Source organism: Cricetulus griseus, chromosome 8 (assembly GCF_003668045.3).
Source record: "Cricetulus griseus strain 17A/GY chromosome 8, alternate assembly CriGri-PICRH-1.0, whole genome shotgun sequence".
In the NCBI taxonomy this organism is placed as follows: Eukaryota; Metazoa; Chordata; class Mammalia; order Rodentia; family Cricetidae; genus Cricetulus; species Cricetulus griseus.
In genome coordinates, this window is record NC_048601.1 from 84,567,599 (window position 1) to 84,581,531 (window position 13,933).

At 38.2% G+C, this 13,933-nt stretch overlaps 1 protein-coding gene and 1 non-coding gene across 4 annotated transcripts in view; one reads left to right on the forward strand and one right to left on the reverse strand.

Moving 5' to 3' along the window:
- The window catches only part of Avl9 (AVL9 cell migration associated), a 46,000-nt gene that overhangs the window by 14,644 nt on the left and 17,423 nt on the right, over positions 1-13,933 (reverse strand). For 2 of the 3 annotated variants that reach the window (XM_027429709.2, XM_035448438.1), the window contains exons 8-11: positions 13,230-13,268; positions 10,854-10,923; positions 9,351-9,889; positions 669-803 (exon numbers count right to left, since the gene is read on the reverse strand). In XM_027429709.2, coding sequence (XP_027285510.1) covers positions 669-803; positions 9,351-9,889; positions 10,854-10,923; positions 13,230-13,268 — 783 coding nt within the window. The remainder of the gene's footprint in view (positions 1-668; positions 804-9,350; positions 9,890-10,853; positions 10,924-13,229; positions 13,269-13,933) is intronic. The other variant, XM_027429710.2, reaches the window with a different exon arrangement.
- Positions 11,839-11,945, forward strand: LOC113837100. The gene has a single exon (XR_003487735.1). It is a non-coding gene; the product is annotated as a U6 spliceosomal RNA (small nuclear RNA).

Sequence of the window (13,933 nt, forward strand, 5' to 3'; positions counted from 1 at the left end):
CATGTTCCTGGACAGACTCCAAAGCCACACAGAACTCTGTCTCAAAAACACAAAACAGCAGCAAAAAACTTAAATGTATCAATAAGTAATCAAATATGTACTCGGAACTTCCATAACATCAGGAATACATTAATCAGGATATGTGTTTAAATTAGTTTAAAAAAAAAAAAAAGAAAAAAACTCACATTTTAATATGGCATTGAGACCATGATAGGTTGGTTTACTCAGGTTGGAATCTTTGCTCAAGCATTTACCAGTTGATTGATAATTGGAAAATCACTTAACTTGTGTACCTTAGCTTATGTATGTGAAAATATAGACAGTACTTTTCTTATAGGGCTTTTAGGAAAATTAGATCAGTTAATACATATAAAGTAAGGAGGCATAGTAAGCTATGCCTTTAATCCCAACATTTGGGAGGCAGAGGCAGGCAGATCTCTGAGTTTCAGGACAGGCTACACAGAGAGACCCTGTTTCAAAACAAAACAAAACAAAACAAACAAGACAAAACAAAACCCCCAAACAAACAAAGATATATAATTAAAGTTACTGGAATAGAGCAAGCATTATTTTCTTTGTTAGTGCTGTTACTATAGCTTCATAATTATAATTAGGAAAGGAAGAAGTGAATTGGTAGGCCAAGTATACACACTCAGACATAAACGTACTTCCACAATGGCATCACTGAGGTGCTTCTGTTGTCGAAAGAGGATGTTAGTAGCTCCAGCCACAAATCCCCGAACAGTGACATCAGAGAGAAGATGATGCTGCTGCAATGCCATGTAAGGCAAACACAGATATCCCTATGGATTACAAAAGCAACAGAAAATAACAGAAAAGTCAAAAAAACCCCAGCTACTTCTCTTTTCAAGCTAAAAGCAGAAGAGCAAAGAGTAAAAGAAATGTCCATTCTTCCCTGCCTGTCTAGTTAATCTCTGGCTCAATAAAATAATGCTCATGGACAAATGTCTCTCCTTGATTGCAGTAGGTCCAGTTACTGATTTACTGATTTTCTTCACAAACAGTCAAATCTCTCTGCAAGGCTTTCTTACTTGATCACATTGGTTCTGATTCAATTTAAATAAAGTCTGACTTTTTTGATTTAGGAAATTAAAAGCATTGCATTCAATAAAAAGTATGTTATCTAATAGAAAACAGTTAAGAATTATAAAACATGTATCTGTACACTACCATGAAGGTGCAATGAGATGGCAAAGCATCCGTTTATTATCAAATTGCAAAAATATGTCAAAGTATTTGCTACAAAACAGTTAAAGCCCAAGTTACACCGACAGTATCTGTGTTCTAATTTCCATTTGAAACAGCACTGCCTTAAAATTATACCCTCAGCAGGCATTTAAGTCTACAAACCAAGCAAGCAAAAGCAAGCTCAACCCTGCACAAACCCCAGAATTAAAGGTGGGGTCAGGGGTAATGATTTGTGCACGAAGGCAGGGCAGAGCTGTTTAATTTTATTTGTAGCCTCATGTTGTACATAAATCATCGCACATACCAAAACCTATTCTGACTGAGGATTTTTCAGCAAGTTTCTATTTTCCTTTCTGTGAATATTTCGACCGGGCTACTTACAAAGAACCTTGTCTTGAAAACACATAACACACACACACACACACACACACACACACACACACACACACACACACACACACACACACACACACCCATCCCTCCATCTAGTACTTTAACTAAATTTATACCTGCTCATCTGTTGGTATATCTTTAAGTTATTTAATAGAGCACTATTTATTGTAAATAGGATTCATAACTTCATGAAGAGAAGAGTACATTTTTAGCCATATAATGGAACATTCTAAAGCCATCAAAAATGATGGAGTTCAACTTCCAAGATTGTCATATAAAAGTGATCTAAGGGCAGAAAAAGATGGGTACGGAGTGCTATTGTTTGTGTAAAAGGGGTAGGGGAAAATCAGTGGGAAGGCCTTGCTTGTCAGAGGTTGGAGTCTATCATGGCCTGACAGCTTTTTCTAAAGCTCAGTGACATGGGGACTAGATTCCCTTCCCTCTAACGAAACTTCCTGCTCTCTATCTGCCATCTAGAGAATGTCCCTGGGCCCACAGGACTGACCTTATCTGAAAGCTTTCTCTAAGTCTGGGTGCCTGATTTACCTCTAGGGTGACCCTTGGCACAGTTTCCTGCTAGAACCTCCCCTGCTGCACACATGCCAACTAACACTTGTGCCAGGGGCTTTGCTTTAGGACCCTGCTGCCACACATGAAGCCTTGTGATAGGAGTGTGCCACCATGCAAATGAGGACTTGCCCCAGGCTCCCCAATCTTATATATGTCCTATACTCTGGAATAAAGAAGAGCAGATTCACCAAAGTCTGTCTGCTTCCCTGAGGGCTGTCTCTGTTGTACCCACAACTGTCTGAACCCTGTTCCTTGCTTCTGCCCTTCCACCCTTGTGAACCAATACACCACCGGATCTAGAAAAAGAAGCAGAACCACAAAAATCTATGCATTTCCTTATGCCATAAAATACAGCCAGAAGGAAATAAGACATTGGTAATGTTACAGAAGGTAGATGTGCACCTTCTATATGGTTCTAGAAGTTGAATCCATGGCTGTGTGTATGCCAGGCATGCATTCTGAATCCTCAGTCCATAGAAAGTTTTATTACAGGTACTTTGGACCATTTTACTACTGAAGCATGTGGAAATATTACATATTGACACAAGTTCAAAAGAGTTTAATATAGTGCCATTATTTTTCTTTCCATGACACTCAATTTAGCTAAAGTCTTTCGGAGATGCTGGAATATGGTTGCAGAAGAATATAGGTCTTTTTCCAAAAAGATTTCACACCTAAACCCATTACTGGCTTCCTATTTATCTAGGACAACTTAACATCTATATTTGAAATGATACCATATACTGATAAAACAAGACAAAAAAAACCCCAGAACAGTTATCATGTATGATTAACATACACTAATACACACAAATTACAACAAATAAAAATCCCAAGCAAACATCACTGAGATATATGCATATCCATATTCTCACAAGAATTCATAATAGGCAAGCAGGAGAATCAATGAAAGTATCTGCTAATGGATGAAAAAAAATAGAGTAGGGTAGAAAATGTAATGGAATATTCATCTCCCCTCTAACTATCCAAATACTAAAAAAAATATACTCTATATATTCAGTTACAATTTGAGCAGTTACAATTTGTTTTTATTTTCCCAGACAGGATCCTACTATGTATCTTCGGCTAGCCTCAAAGGATCCTCTTGCCTCAGCTACCAAAGTGCTGGGTCACAGTCATGTGCCACCACACATGGCTGATATAATAAGATTTCATTATTTAAATTTTTTGTTTTAAATTTACAAATAGCAACTATAATGAAGTAACTTCTAATCATAGTTTTTACCATACCTCAACTGATTATACTAAATGACTTGCAACTGGAGAGGAACGCTGACACATGCAATTAGACAGAAAGGGATTCCAGTCCTTTCTAGCCAGTCTGACCCTAAGTATGCCAGAATGTGCCCAATTCTAGTAGAAAATCAGGGGAAATGGAAAACCTTCAATAATGAATTTTCACATCCTAAAACATTTCTAAGTCTCTCTTTTTTTTAGCTCTTCACACCCCCCCCCCACCGGTTCCTCTGCTCATTAAGTTGCAAAGCATGAGTTCACAGGCATTTGTTTTAAAGTTTTTTTTTTCTACCATTCTTGGTATCTACAATTTACTTCCTACCACTCCATGGGTGTCCTGCTTGATATCTGCTTCTAGACTCATCATTTCCTCAGCCCTTCTGTTACTTCAGTATATTTCTTAAACAGCTCTCAGGGAAAGGCCAGACAAACACCTGACAATCTATTACCACTAGTGTTTACATAAAAACCTGGTCTGTAAGACTGACATCGTCCTTATCCAAGTTCAGACACTAAGGTGGGGAACTGGCTTAGCAGTTAAGAGCACAGGCTGCAGCATTTGGGAGGCAGTTCAAGGCCAGCCTGGTCTACAGATTGAGTACCAGGACAGCCAGGGCTACACAGAAAAACCCTGTCTCAAAAAACCAAAAACAACAAAAAGAGCACAGGCAGCGTCTACATGGTGGCTCTCAACCCTCTGTGGCACCCACCCAAGGGTGTCTCTAGGGTATCTAACATCCTCTTCTGACCTGAGCAGGCACTGCATATACACATACATGCAGGCAAAAATCTTACATGTATAAGAGAAAAATAGATCTAAAAGTAAAAGAACTAACTCCAGGAGGAAAACAGCTTAAAGACAACGTGGTTTTAAGAATATTTCATCTTCCAAAGTTACTGACAAAAAGGATCAGTATTTGTAGTTAGAAGTGTGATAAAGCAACAAACTGGGTTTTACTCAACATACAATAAAAGATAAAGCCAAGAAGAAAAATGATTTAGTTATCATAGTAAAGTGGTAAGCCTATGACATAGTCAGTACTGGCATAAAGAACATAAATCTATCAGCTAAACATGGTTTATTGACAATATTCACATCACTTTAATTTAGTAACTTGACCCGCAAAACCAAAATTCTTCTTCAGTTCATTTGCCTCTTGATAAAAAGTGCCCTGAAAGATGCAGGAAACAGTGACAGTTTAAAAAAAATTCACACGCTGGTGTTGGAGAGCCTACTTGGTGGTTATCACCTGATGCTTTGCAGGGCACCTGGGTTTGGTTCCCAGTATACAAACTCACTTGGCCACAACTGTCTACCACTCCACTTTCCAGGGATCTGGGACCAACCACATCAGGACCACACAGCACACGTACATACATTTTCTTACTTAGGGTTGCTATTGCTGTGATAATGTACCATGACCACAGCCAAGTTGGGGAGGAAAGAATTTATTTCATCTTACTACTCTCAGGTCACACTCCATCACTGAGTGAAGTTAGGGCAGGAAGCTGAAGACACAAACTGAAGCAGGAACCTGGAGGAATGATACTACTGACTTGTTGTTCCCCAAGGCTTGCTCAACCTGCTCTTTTATACAACCTAGAACCACCTGCCCAGAGATGGAGCCACCCATGACAGACTGAGCTCTCCCCCATCAATATTTAAGAAAACGCCTTGCAGAATATCCACAGGCCAATCTTATGGAGTTGCTTTCTCAATTAGGATTGCCTCTTCCCATGTATCGTTAGGTTTGTGTCAAGTTGAGGAAAACTAACCAGGACATTTGACCCCTTGCCAACTTGACACAAATATATCACTTACTAATCATAACTCTTCCTTTCTTGTTCATCCCCATGATCTATCAATATTACAATATAAACTGAACATTTTTAAAAGTTCTTCAGTCTTTAAAACATTTCAATACTTTAAAAGTCCAGGTTTTCTTTAAAAATTCATCATCTTTTTAAAAGTTCAGTCTCTCTAAAGTATCTAAACTGTGGTTTTTTTCATTTTATAGGAACTGTGTGTTCCTATAAAATAAAAAAAGTAATAGTAATTTCTTATTCCAAGAGAAGAAGGAAGGTAGAGTCACAATCTAAACAAAAGAAAACCTAGGTCCCAAGGTGTAAAGCTCAGTGTCAGACAACTGGGACTCAATCTTCTGGACTCCAAAGGGCTTGAGCAGCACCATCTCTGTGGCTCTGCTATCCAAGCACATACAGTATGTTTCACAGTCTCACAATTGCTCTATTCCACACCTGGCTTTGATGCTTATCATGTTAATGGAATTTCCAAAATGCTGGTGTCTCTGCCACAAATGGATTGCACCTTCACCGATAAATAGCCTCTCTCCAGCTTTCTTCGGGGACTCTGAGTGCCTGCCATATGATGCTAAGTCTCAAGTCTCAACTTCTCTCCACAACTTATTCAGTCTTGGGGCTTCTTTACCTGAGGCTGCACACTCAGTAGTAGTCTCTCCTAGCTGCTTAGGTAGTGCTAATCCCCAGCTACTCTCCAGGTCCCCTTCATGGTATGAAAACCAGTACTATCTGGGAGACTCTTACATATTATCAAGTTTAGTGGCCAGCACAACAGCCTTGTCCCACTCTGGACCACAGCTTGTGTGCTGACCCAGAGGAAACACTTGCCAGATTTTTGTCTTGATGATGTTGTGCTCTCTCTCTCTCTCTCTCTCTCTCTCTCTCTCTCTCTCTCTCCTCTCTCTCTCTCTCTCTCTCTCTCTCTCTCCCTCTCCAGGATTTCTCTGTGTAACAGCCCTTGCTGTCCTGGAACTTGCTCTGTAGACCAGGCTGGCCTTGAATTCATAGAGATCCTACCAGCCTCTGCCTGGGATTAAAGGCATGGCTACTATGCCCAGCTTGATGTTAGTTTTTTTCTAATCACAGCTGACTCTTTAGCTCCAGCTGACCTCTATCAACTGTCCCAGAAAAGTAAAGGTTTCACTTTAGTGGTTCTGGCCTCTTGTTAATTGTAGAGGATTCTTCACCCCAAATGGCCAGATCAACATTTCTTTATTCAAAATAACAAATGGCCCTTAAGGGACTCTTCAAACTTCCCTCTGAAACTCCATAAGTTAAGGGACAAGCCAGTATGCTGCATTCTTCCTTGGATTCTGCTTCAGTTCCAGGTTCTTGCCCTGATTTCCCCCAGGGATCAATTGTGACCTAGGAGTTGTAAAGTGAAATGAACCCTTTCCTTTCCTAGTTGCTATAGAAACCCCAATTAATACAGAAATTGGTAGGAGGTTCATGGGATTTTGCTGTGACAGACCCGACCATGTTTGGGGGAAAGATAATAGAAGGACTCTAAAACTTTGGGCTAGAAAAGCTATTTGGTGTTCAGATGTTAATAAGCTGTTGTAAGAACTTAGAAATTAATACTGAGATCAATGTGGACAATGGAGCCCTGGCTTGTAAAGTTTCCGAGACTGTCAATGTCTGAACATTATTTAAGAGTCTAAAGTCTCATAAAATCTCAAGGGAGTCTCTTGATTGTAAAAATCAAAACACAAATGATATACTTTTGACATACATTGGCATAGAATATACATTACCATTCCAAAAGGGAGAAAAGAGGGAATAGTTACGAAAAACTGGATCCAAGCAAGACTGAAACCTAGTGGAAAAATTCAAATCCTGTAGCTCTATGTCTGATGTGCGTTTTAATTTCAAAAGACTTAGATGGCTCTGCCCCTCCAGCTTTGCGGCCTGTAACATACATCTTTGTTTAGGCTGGTTTCACTCCCTGTATGCAGCTCTCCCTGGCAGATATCCTATGGCTCTGGCATCTCTAACAGCTCAGGGGTTCCTCTCCAAAGATCTCACTTTCACAGATTCACTCAGGCTACAGGCTGCCTGGCCTCAGAAGCTCTCTAAAGCCATGGAGGAGGAATCCATGACCCTTCTCTCTTCGATCCTTCATACCTCTGAAGTCAGCACCCGGTGGACATCATTGTCAAGTTTGGCTGCTAGCTGGGGATGAACCCTGGGCCCCTTAATTACATTAAGCACCAGAGCTTTTTTAAAGCAGAAAAGGCCTTAGGACCTCTTTCATAAGTCTGAAACTTAGCTGGGTAGTCTTGTCCAAGGACACCTTCCCTTTATTGTAGGGCAGTGCTGGCCTCTCCTTAATGGCATTAATTTCCTTAACTCTTTCAGCACAAGCTTTGGCTGCATCATTAAGTTTCTTGGTTTATTTTAAACTATACATTTTGTATTTATTTCTGAGTTGTTTACTGTTTTTCATTGTAGATCTGCATAAGAGTTATCAATAATAATGCCAGATTCAATATTACTTGCCTTGAAATTGTCAAAGAAATTAGTCCATTACTTTAAATTTAGCTGCAGGCATGTAGTTAGGACAACTTTTCTCTTGTGATAAAACACCATGACTAAAGCAGGTGGCAAGAACAAGAAACTGAGAGCTCACATGTTCAATGGCAAGTAGGAAACAGAGCGAGCTGGAAACAGTATGAGGCTTCTAAATCCAAAGCCCACCCCAGTCACATCCTTTCTCCAGCAAAGCTGCACCACCTAATCTCCTCAAACAGAACTGTCAACTGGAGACCAAATATCTGAGCACTTTTGGGTCAATATTCATTCAACCACTATATATATCCTTTTTTGTTTTCTATGTAGGTTTTTTTCATGAATAAAAGATGAATAATGTATAGAGAAAAAACATGCTTTAATTACTTGGAGGGCATATTTATAGTTTGAGGATGGCAAGAATTTATGATAACCTGCACATAGGACAATAAATATGTGTAGAATAAAAGTTGAAATGGATTTTTTTTCCCTGTTCCACTTTGAAAAATAATTCACAAGTAGCAATGGAAAATTTTTCCTGAATAATTTGAAAAACAAAAACAAAACCATTTCAAATGAAGCGGCCCCAGGTATATCTTAGCATCACTGTTACTGGTTTATTGTATCATCTTTAATGCAGGACTGATGTTAAAAGATTATATTCAATGACATAAGATCCTGAATCAAAGACTGAATTGATTTATTACACTGTGCTTAGTTATTTAGAAGATACACTTCTGCTAATATTACAAGTATACACCATGATACCTGGATTGAATGGTTTGTCATAAAATAATTGAATAGTTTGGGGATATAATTTTATACTAAATTATAGCAAAGTTAAGTATATGAAATATATATATATATATATTATATATATATATATATATATATATATATTTGTTTTTGTTTGTTTGTTTGTTTTTTCCAGACAGGGTTTCTCTGTGTAGTTTTGGAGCCTATCCTGGCACTCAATCTGGAGACCAGGCTGGCCTCGAATTCACAGAGATCCGCCTGCCTCTGCCTCCCGAGTACTGGGATTAAAGGCGTGCGCTACCAACACCCAGCCAAATGTATATATTCTGAGTAGAAATATGTATACTTACTAACATAAGTTAAACACTTATGCAAATCTTTTTGTTTTAAAATGGAAGATTTTAGAATTATTTCTTTTTTCTCAGATAGTCTCTCTTATGTTTTTAAGTTGGCCTTAAACTCCTAGATTCAAGTGGTTTTCCTGTCTAGTCTCCTACGTAGCAGGGACTACTGGCTATAAGCACAGTTTTTTAATACAAACTTTAAGTTCAGTCAGGATTATCTAGATTACTTGTTTAAGGATTTCATTTCATTCTTTTTTTTCAAAGAGAAGTCTGAATAGTAAAAAATAGACCAAATGCAGTAACTGCTGGCCTCACTGCCCACTGGCTTCCAAACTCTTTCCCTTTGAGCTTTTCCCCCATAATTTTAAATATAATCACAGATCTAACAGCACTATACATTCAGTATATATATTTCAGTTTTTAAGGACAACTTTTAGATCTTAAAAAAGTGTTCAAACATTTAATGCCCTCAATAAATAAGCTGCATTTTACCTTTGTAAAGATGGCCAGAGGCATGCCATATTGGTCCTCTTCCAAACCAGAAATGAGTCCTGGTATCAGGACCACCTGCCTGGTGTTAGCTTGAGGTTGTACAGTAATTGGAGGACTGTCGGAGGGCACAGAGTCTTTTTGAAATATGTTTGTCTGGTCTGACTCCATCTGTTCCCTTTCTTTCAAGCTAGAGTCCTCTAAAACACTAGGATCCAAAGTTTCCCAGTCACTTTCTGAAGACTCTGGAGATGGCCGAGGTGGGAGTTTCAAATAGCGGCCAGTATCACTGGGTTCTTGTTCTTTGTTGTTGTTATCTTCTACCTGGAAACAAGGCTTTTCCAACTGGAGGACAGTGTCTCCTCCATGGTTTCCTGAAATGATTTTTGTGACAGTTCCCAAGTTGGTATTTGAAATGTCAGAAGTGGACTCAGAAATAAAATCATCTGCAGGGGGATTACTTTGTTGAAGTCCAATATCTTCAGACATACTCTTTCGGGGTCTATACTGAGAACAGTCACTGAGGCCATGTTCAATCATTCCTAAAATGTAAAATATTGGAGAACAGCTTGGATTATAATAATATAGAAGAAAATAAGAGATATATATTCTACTTTATAGAGTGGAAATCTATAAACTTTTTTCAAAAGCTGTATTTACGCCTGAATTAATCCCAGCACTCACATAGGCAGAGGCAGGCAGACTCTGAGTTTGAGGTCAGCCTGATCTACATAGTGAGTTCCAGGACAACCAGGACTAAATAGAGAAATTCTATCTTGGGGAAAAAAAAGAGTTAAGATGGGAGCCTGAATACTCAGGTTCTATACCACAACACACACACAGTGGAAGAAGGGAACACTCTTACAAGCTGTCCTCTGACCACCAGCATGCCATGGCTTGTAGCCCCCCACCCTACCCAAAATAAAGGATAAAAAATAAAATAAAGAAATAAAGAAAGGCACACAGACTTATTGTGGGATAATTGATCACGCTGTATGAAAGATGTGTCACTTTTACCTCACTTGCCTCAGGCACCTTCTGATTGGTTTAATAAAGAGTTGAATGGTCAATAGTTAGGTAAGACAGGTTAGGTGGGATTTCAGGCAGAGATTGGAACTCTGGGAAGAATCTGAGCAGCAGGGTATTTGCCAGCAGGATGTGAAGGAAGTCAGATATGTGGTACTGAGGAGAGATGACGGGCCACATGGCAGAGTGTAGATAAATATAAGCAGGGTAAGGTTAGGAGCTAGTTGGGAACAAATCTTGGCCAAACTTTCAGAATTAATAATAAGTCTCTGTCATTATTTGGGAGCTGGTGGTTCAAAGAAAGACCTGCTACATTGGCTAACAGGAAAAACAAAACAAAACAAAAAACAAAAAGCTATTGCCAAAAGAAAAATTAAAACAGAAATGTTAACATTAATGCATTTATTTTTGTATACTTTTATTACTAAAAGTTTAAAGTCAAATAGCCTTAAACAAAAGTAACTATGGCTATCCTCTTACCTGGAAAAAGGGATAACACGGTCATTAGTGCACCCACCAATCTATTCACTGGAGAAATGTAAAAAAGAACCTGAAATGGATTCCAATGAAATGAAATTAGAAAATTCAAGAAACTATATTAATATATAAAGGAAAGATTCTTTGTATATAAGTAATACTGAAAAACAAAAACCGGGCTGGAGAGATGGTTCAGCAGTTAAGAGCACTGGCTGCTCTTCTGGAAGACCTGAGTTCAATTCCCAGCACCCACATGGTGGCTCATAGCCCTCTTTAATAGGATCTGACTACCTTTCCTGGTGTGCATGAAGAAAGAGAACTCAAAGACACAAAATAAATACATCTTTAAAAACTAACAAACAACCCCTCTCCCAAACCCTTGAGTCATGACTTAACAACAAAAACAATCAGCTTTCCTACCCACCAAAATTCAGGTAAAATCTGAGGTCTAGTGATGATTCAAAGGATAAAGGTGCTTGATGGATGAACTCAGTTCAATCTGTGTGTCCTACATAGCAGAAGAAACTCCTACATACACACATACATAGATACATACATACACACACACACACACACACACACACACACTGAGTTAACTAAACGTTGGGTCTGGCTAATTTCATAATTTTTAAAAAATTTACAAGTTCTTTATAATAAAGTTTTAATAAATAAAAAAATAAAAGTAATTATAAAAATATTGCCAATGGACACTGAAATGACCATGGAAGATTGTTGGGCAACAGAATATTCACAGTTATATTTATTATCTCACAAATTATTAGTTAAGGTAGTTTGTCACCTTAACCAAATGATCAAATTTCCTATTACCAAAAACAGTACAGTTATGTCACATTCTGAAGTAATGTGATCACTCATTTAGCATCTTGCTAAAAATGCTTAAAATTTGTAATCTGAAACTAACACCAAGAAGACAATCACACATTTAATTCTGTAATACTCGACTACATTCTTTTAAAAAATGCCAGTGGAACTCACTTCAGCAGCACAGATACTAAAATTGCAACTATACAGAGAAGATAAGCATGGGCCCTGTGCAAGGATAACTTGCAAATTCATGAAGCATTCCATAATTTGAAAAAGTGCCAACCACAGCTGAGTGTTGGTGGCACACGCCGTTAGTCCCAGCACTCGGGAGGCAGGGGCAGACGGGTCTTTGTCAGTCTGAGGCCAGTCTTGTCTACAGAGTGAGTTCCAGGACAGCCAGGGCTGTTACACAGAGAAACCCTGCCTCAGAAAACCCAAAAAATAGATAGATAGTACTCTGCCTTCTGAGTACTGGGATTAAAGGCATGCATCACCGCAGCCTGGCCAGAAAACTTTTTCTATACATCTCTTATCATGGCTCAATAGTTAAGAACAACTGCTGCTCTTGCAAAAGACCTGAGTTCAATTCCTAGCACCCACATTAGGTACCCTGTAACTACAGCTACAAAGTATCTGATAATTCTGTTTATGGCTTTCACAGGTAACTGTATACATGTGCACATACCCACACGCATAAACATTAATATACATATATAAATACAAATAAGTTTTAAAAACAATAAACTTCTATAAAAGTAAGTGGTAAGCTAGAACTGACTATGAGGCCTAGTTCGTAGACTTGAGGTTGGCAACAATCCTGTCAATCCCAAATTCCATCTCTTTGTAGTACAGAGCGGTCTGGAACCCAAATTTAAGCCTATTAGTGTAGGCAAACTTTTGGTAACAGTTCTGAATTCTGCCTGATGGGCAAACAAACTGATGACACAAATTCATATTCAACGATTTTGGAAGTCATATTATGTCTGAGGAAGCAAACAGCCAAATTACTGTTGGAAGTTTCTTATATATAAAAGAGATGAGCTCTGAGTAAAATTAATTAGACTGTAGAACAAAGAGAAAACCCCCAAGGTTGTGATACCCTGGAAGCACCAAGTCTGACTGAACTACAACATTTCCTTTTCTTTTCTTTTTCTTTTTTTTGGTTTTTCGAGACAGGGTTACTCTGTGGCTTTGGAGGATGTCCTGGAACTAGTTCTTGTAGACCAGGCTGGTCTTGAACTCACAGAGATTCACTGGCCTCTGCCTCCCGAGTGCTGTGATTAAAGGCGTGTGCCACCAACGCCCGGCCACATTTCCTTTTCTATTTAAGTTAGTTTAAACTTCTTTCGGCAACAGTATAATTGAATATACTATCAAACTGCCTCCAAAAAGGGCACACAAATTTTTATGTTTATGACAGCAAAGAATTTTGTTTCATTTGATAGACTAAATATGTCTTAATACTTAATCATTAATTCCCATGTTACATAATATGTAAGCAATGTCAATAAAAGATAAAACATCTGTTCTTCCTTTCATCTTTCTATATCTCACCTTTTTTTCAAGAAGAATTAGCTTAAACAGGATCAAGACCTGCAGAAAGAAAAAGAAATGTTGTGTTAAAATAAGAACTCAGATCTATTAATCATTTGCTATTTTCTTTTCTCAAGTACAATCAGGTTATGTAATATTAAATAATTATAGTACTTAAGATACATAAGAAATTATGAACTTGAATTGAGAAATTAGGTATTACCAATGTCCTCAAGAAATATGAGAATCATTTAATCTTCAATTGAAATAGTTTGTTTTTGGAAGGAATAGTGTTAATTTTGCTTAAAAAATTACAAGAAAAGGCAGAGATTTGAGGCTGGGGAGTGGCTCAGTTGGTAATGTGTGCACCTACAATGTATGACAGCCATGTGTTCAGATTCTCAGAACCATTTAAGCTATACATGGTGGTGCACACTTGAAATCTCAGCACTCAGAAGTGGAGGCAGGAGGATCAGAAATTCACAGTCATCCTTAGCTACACAGTGAGTTCAGGGGCAGGCTGGAATACATAGACAGCATTTACATGGATATTCAATAAAGGTTTGGTAAATAAATGACTAATGTGTGTGTATCTTAGACAACATATACTTTAACTATAAAGATCATAATGTCTGGCCCCAAAAGCCACAACAAAAGAAAAAAAAATAATTTATGTAGAAAAATGTTCGGGGAACACATTTTTTTCCACCCACACTAAGTGAAAT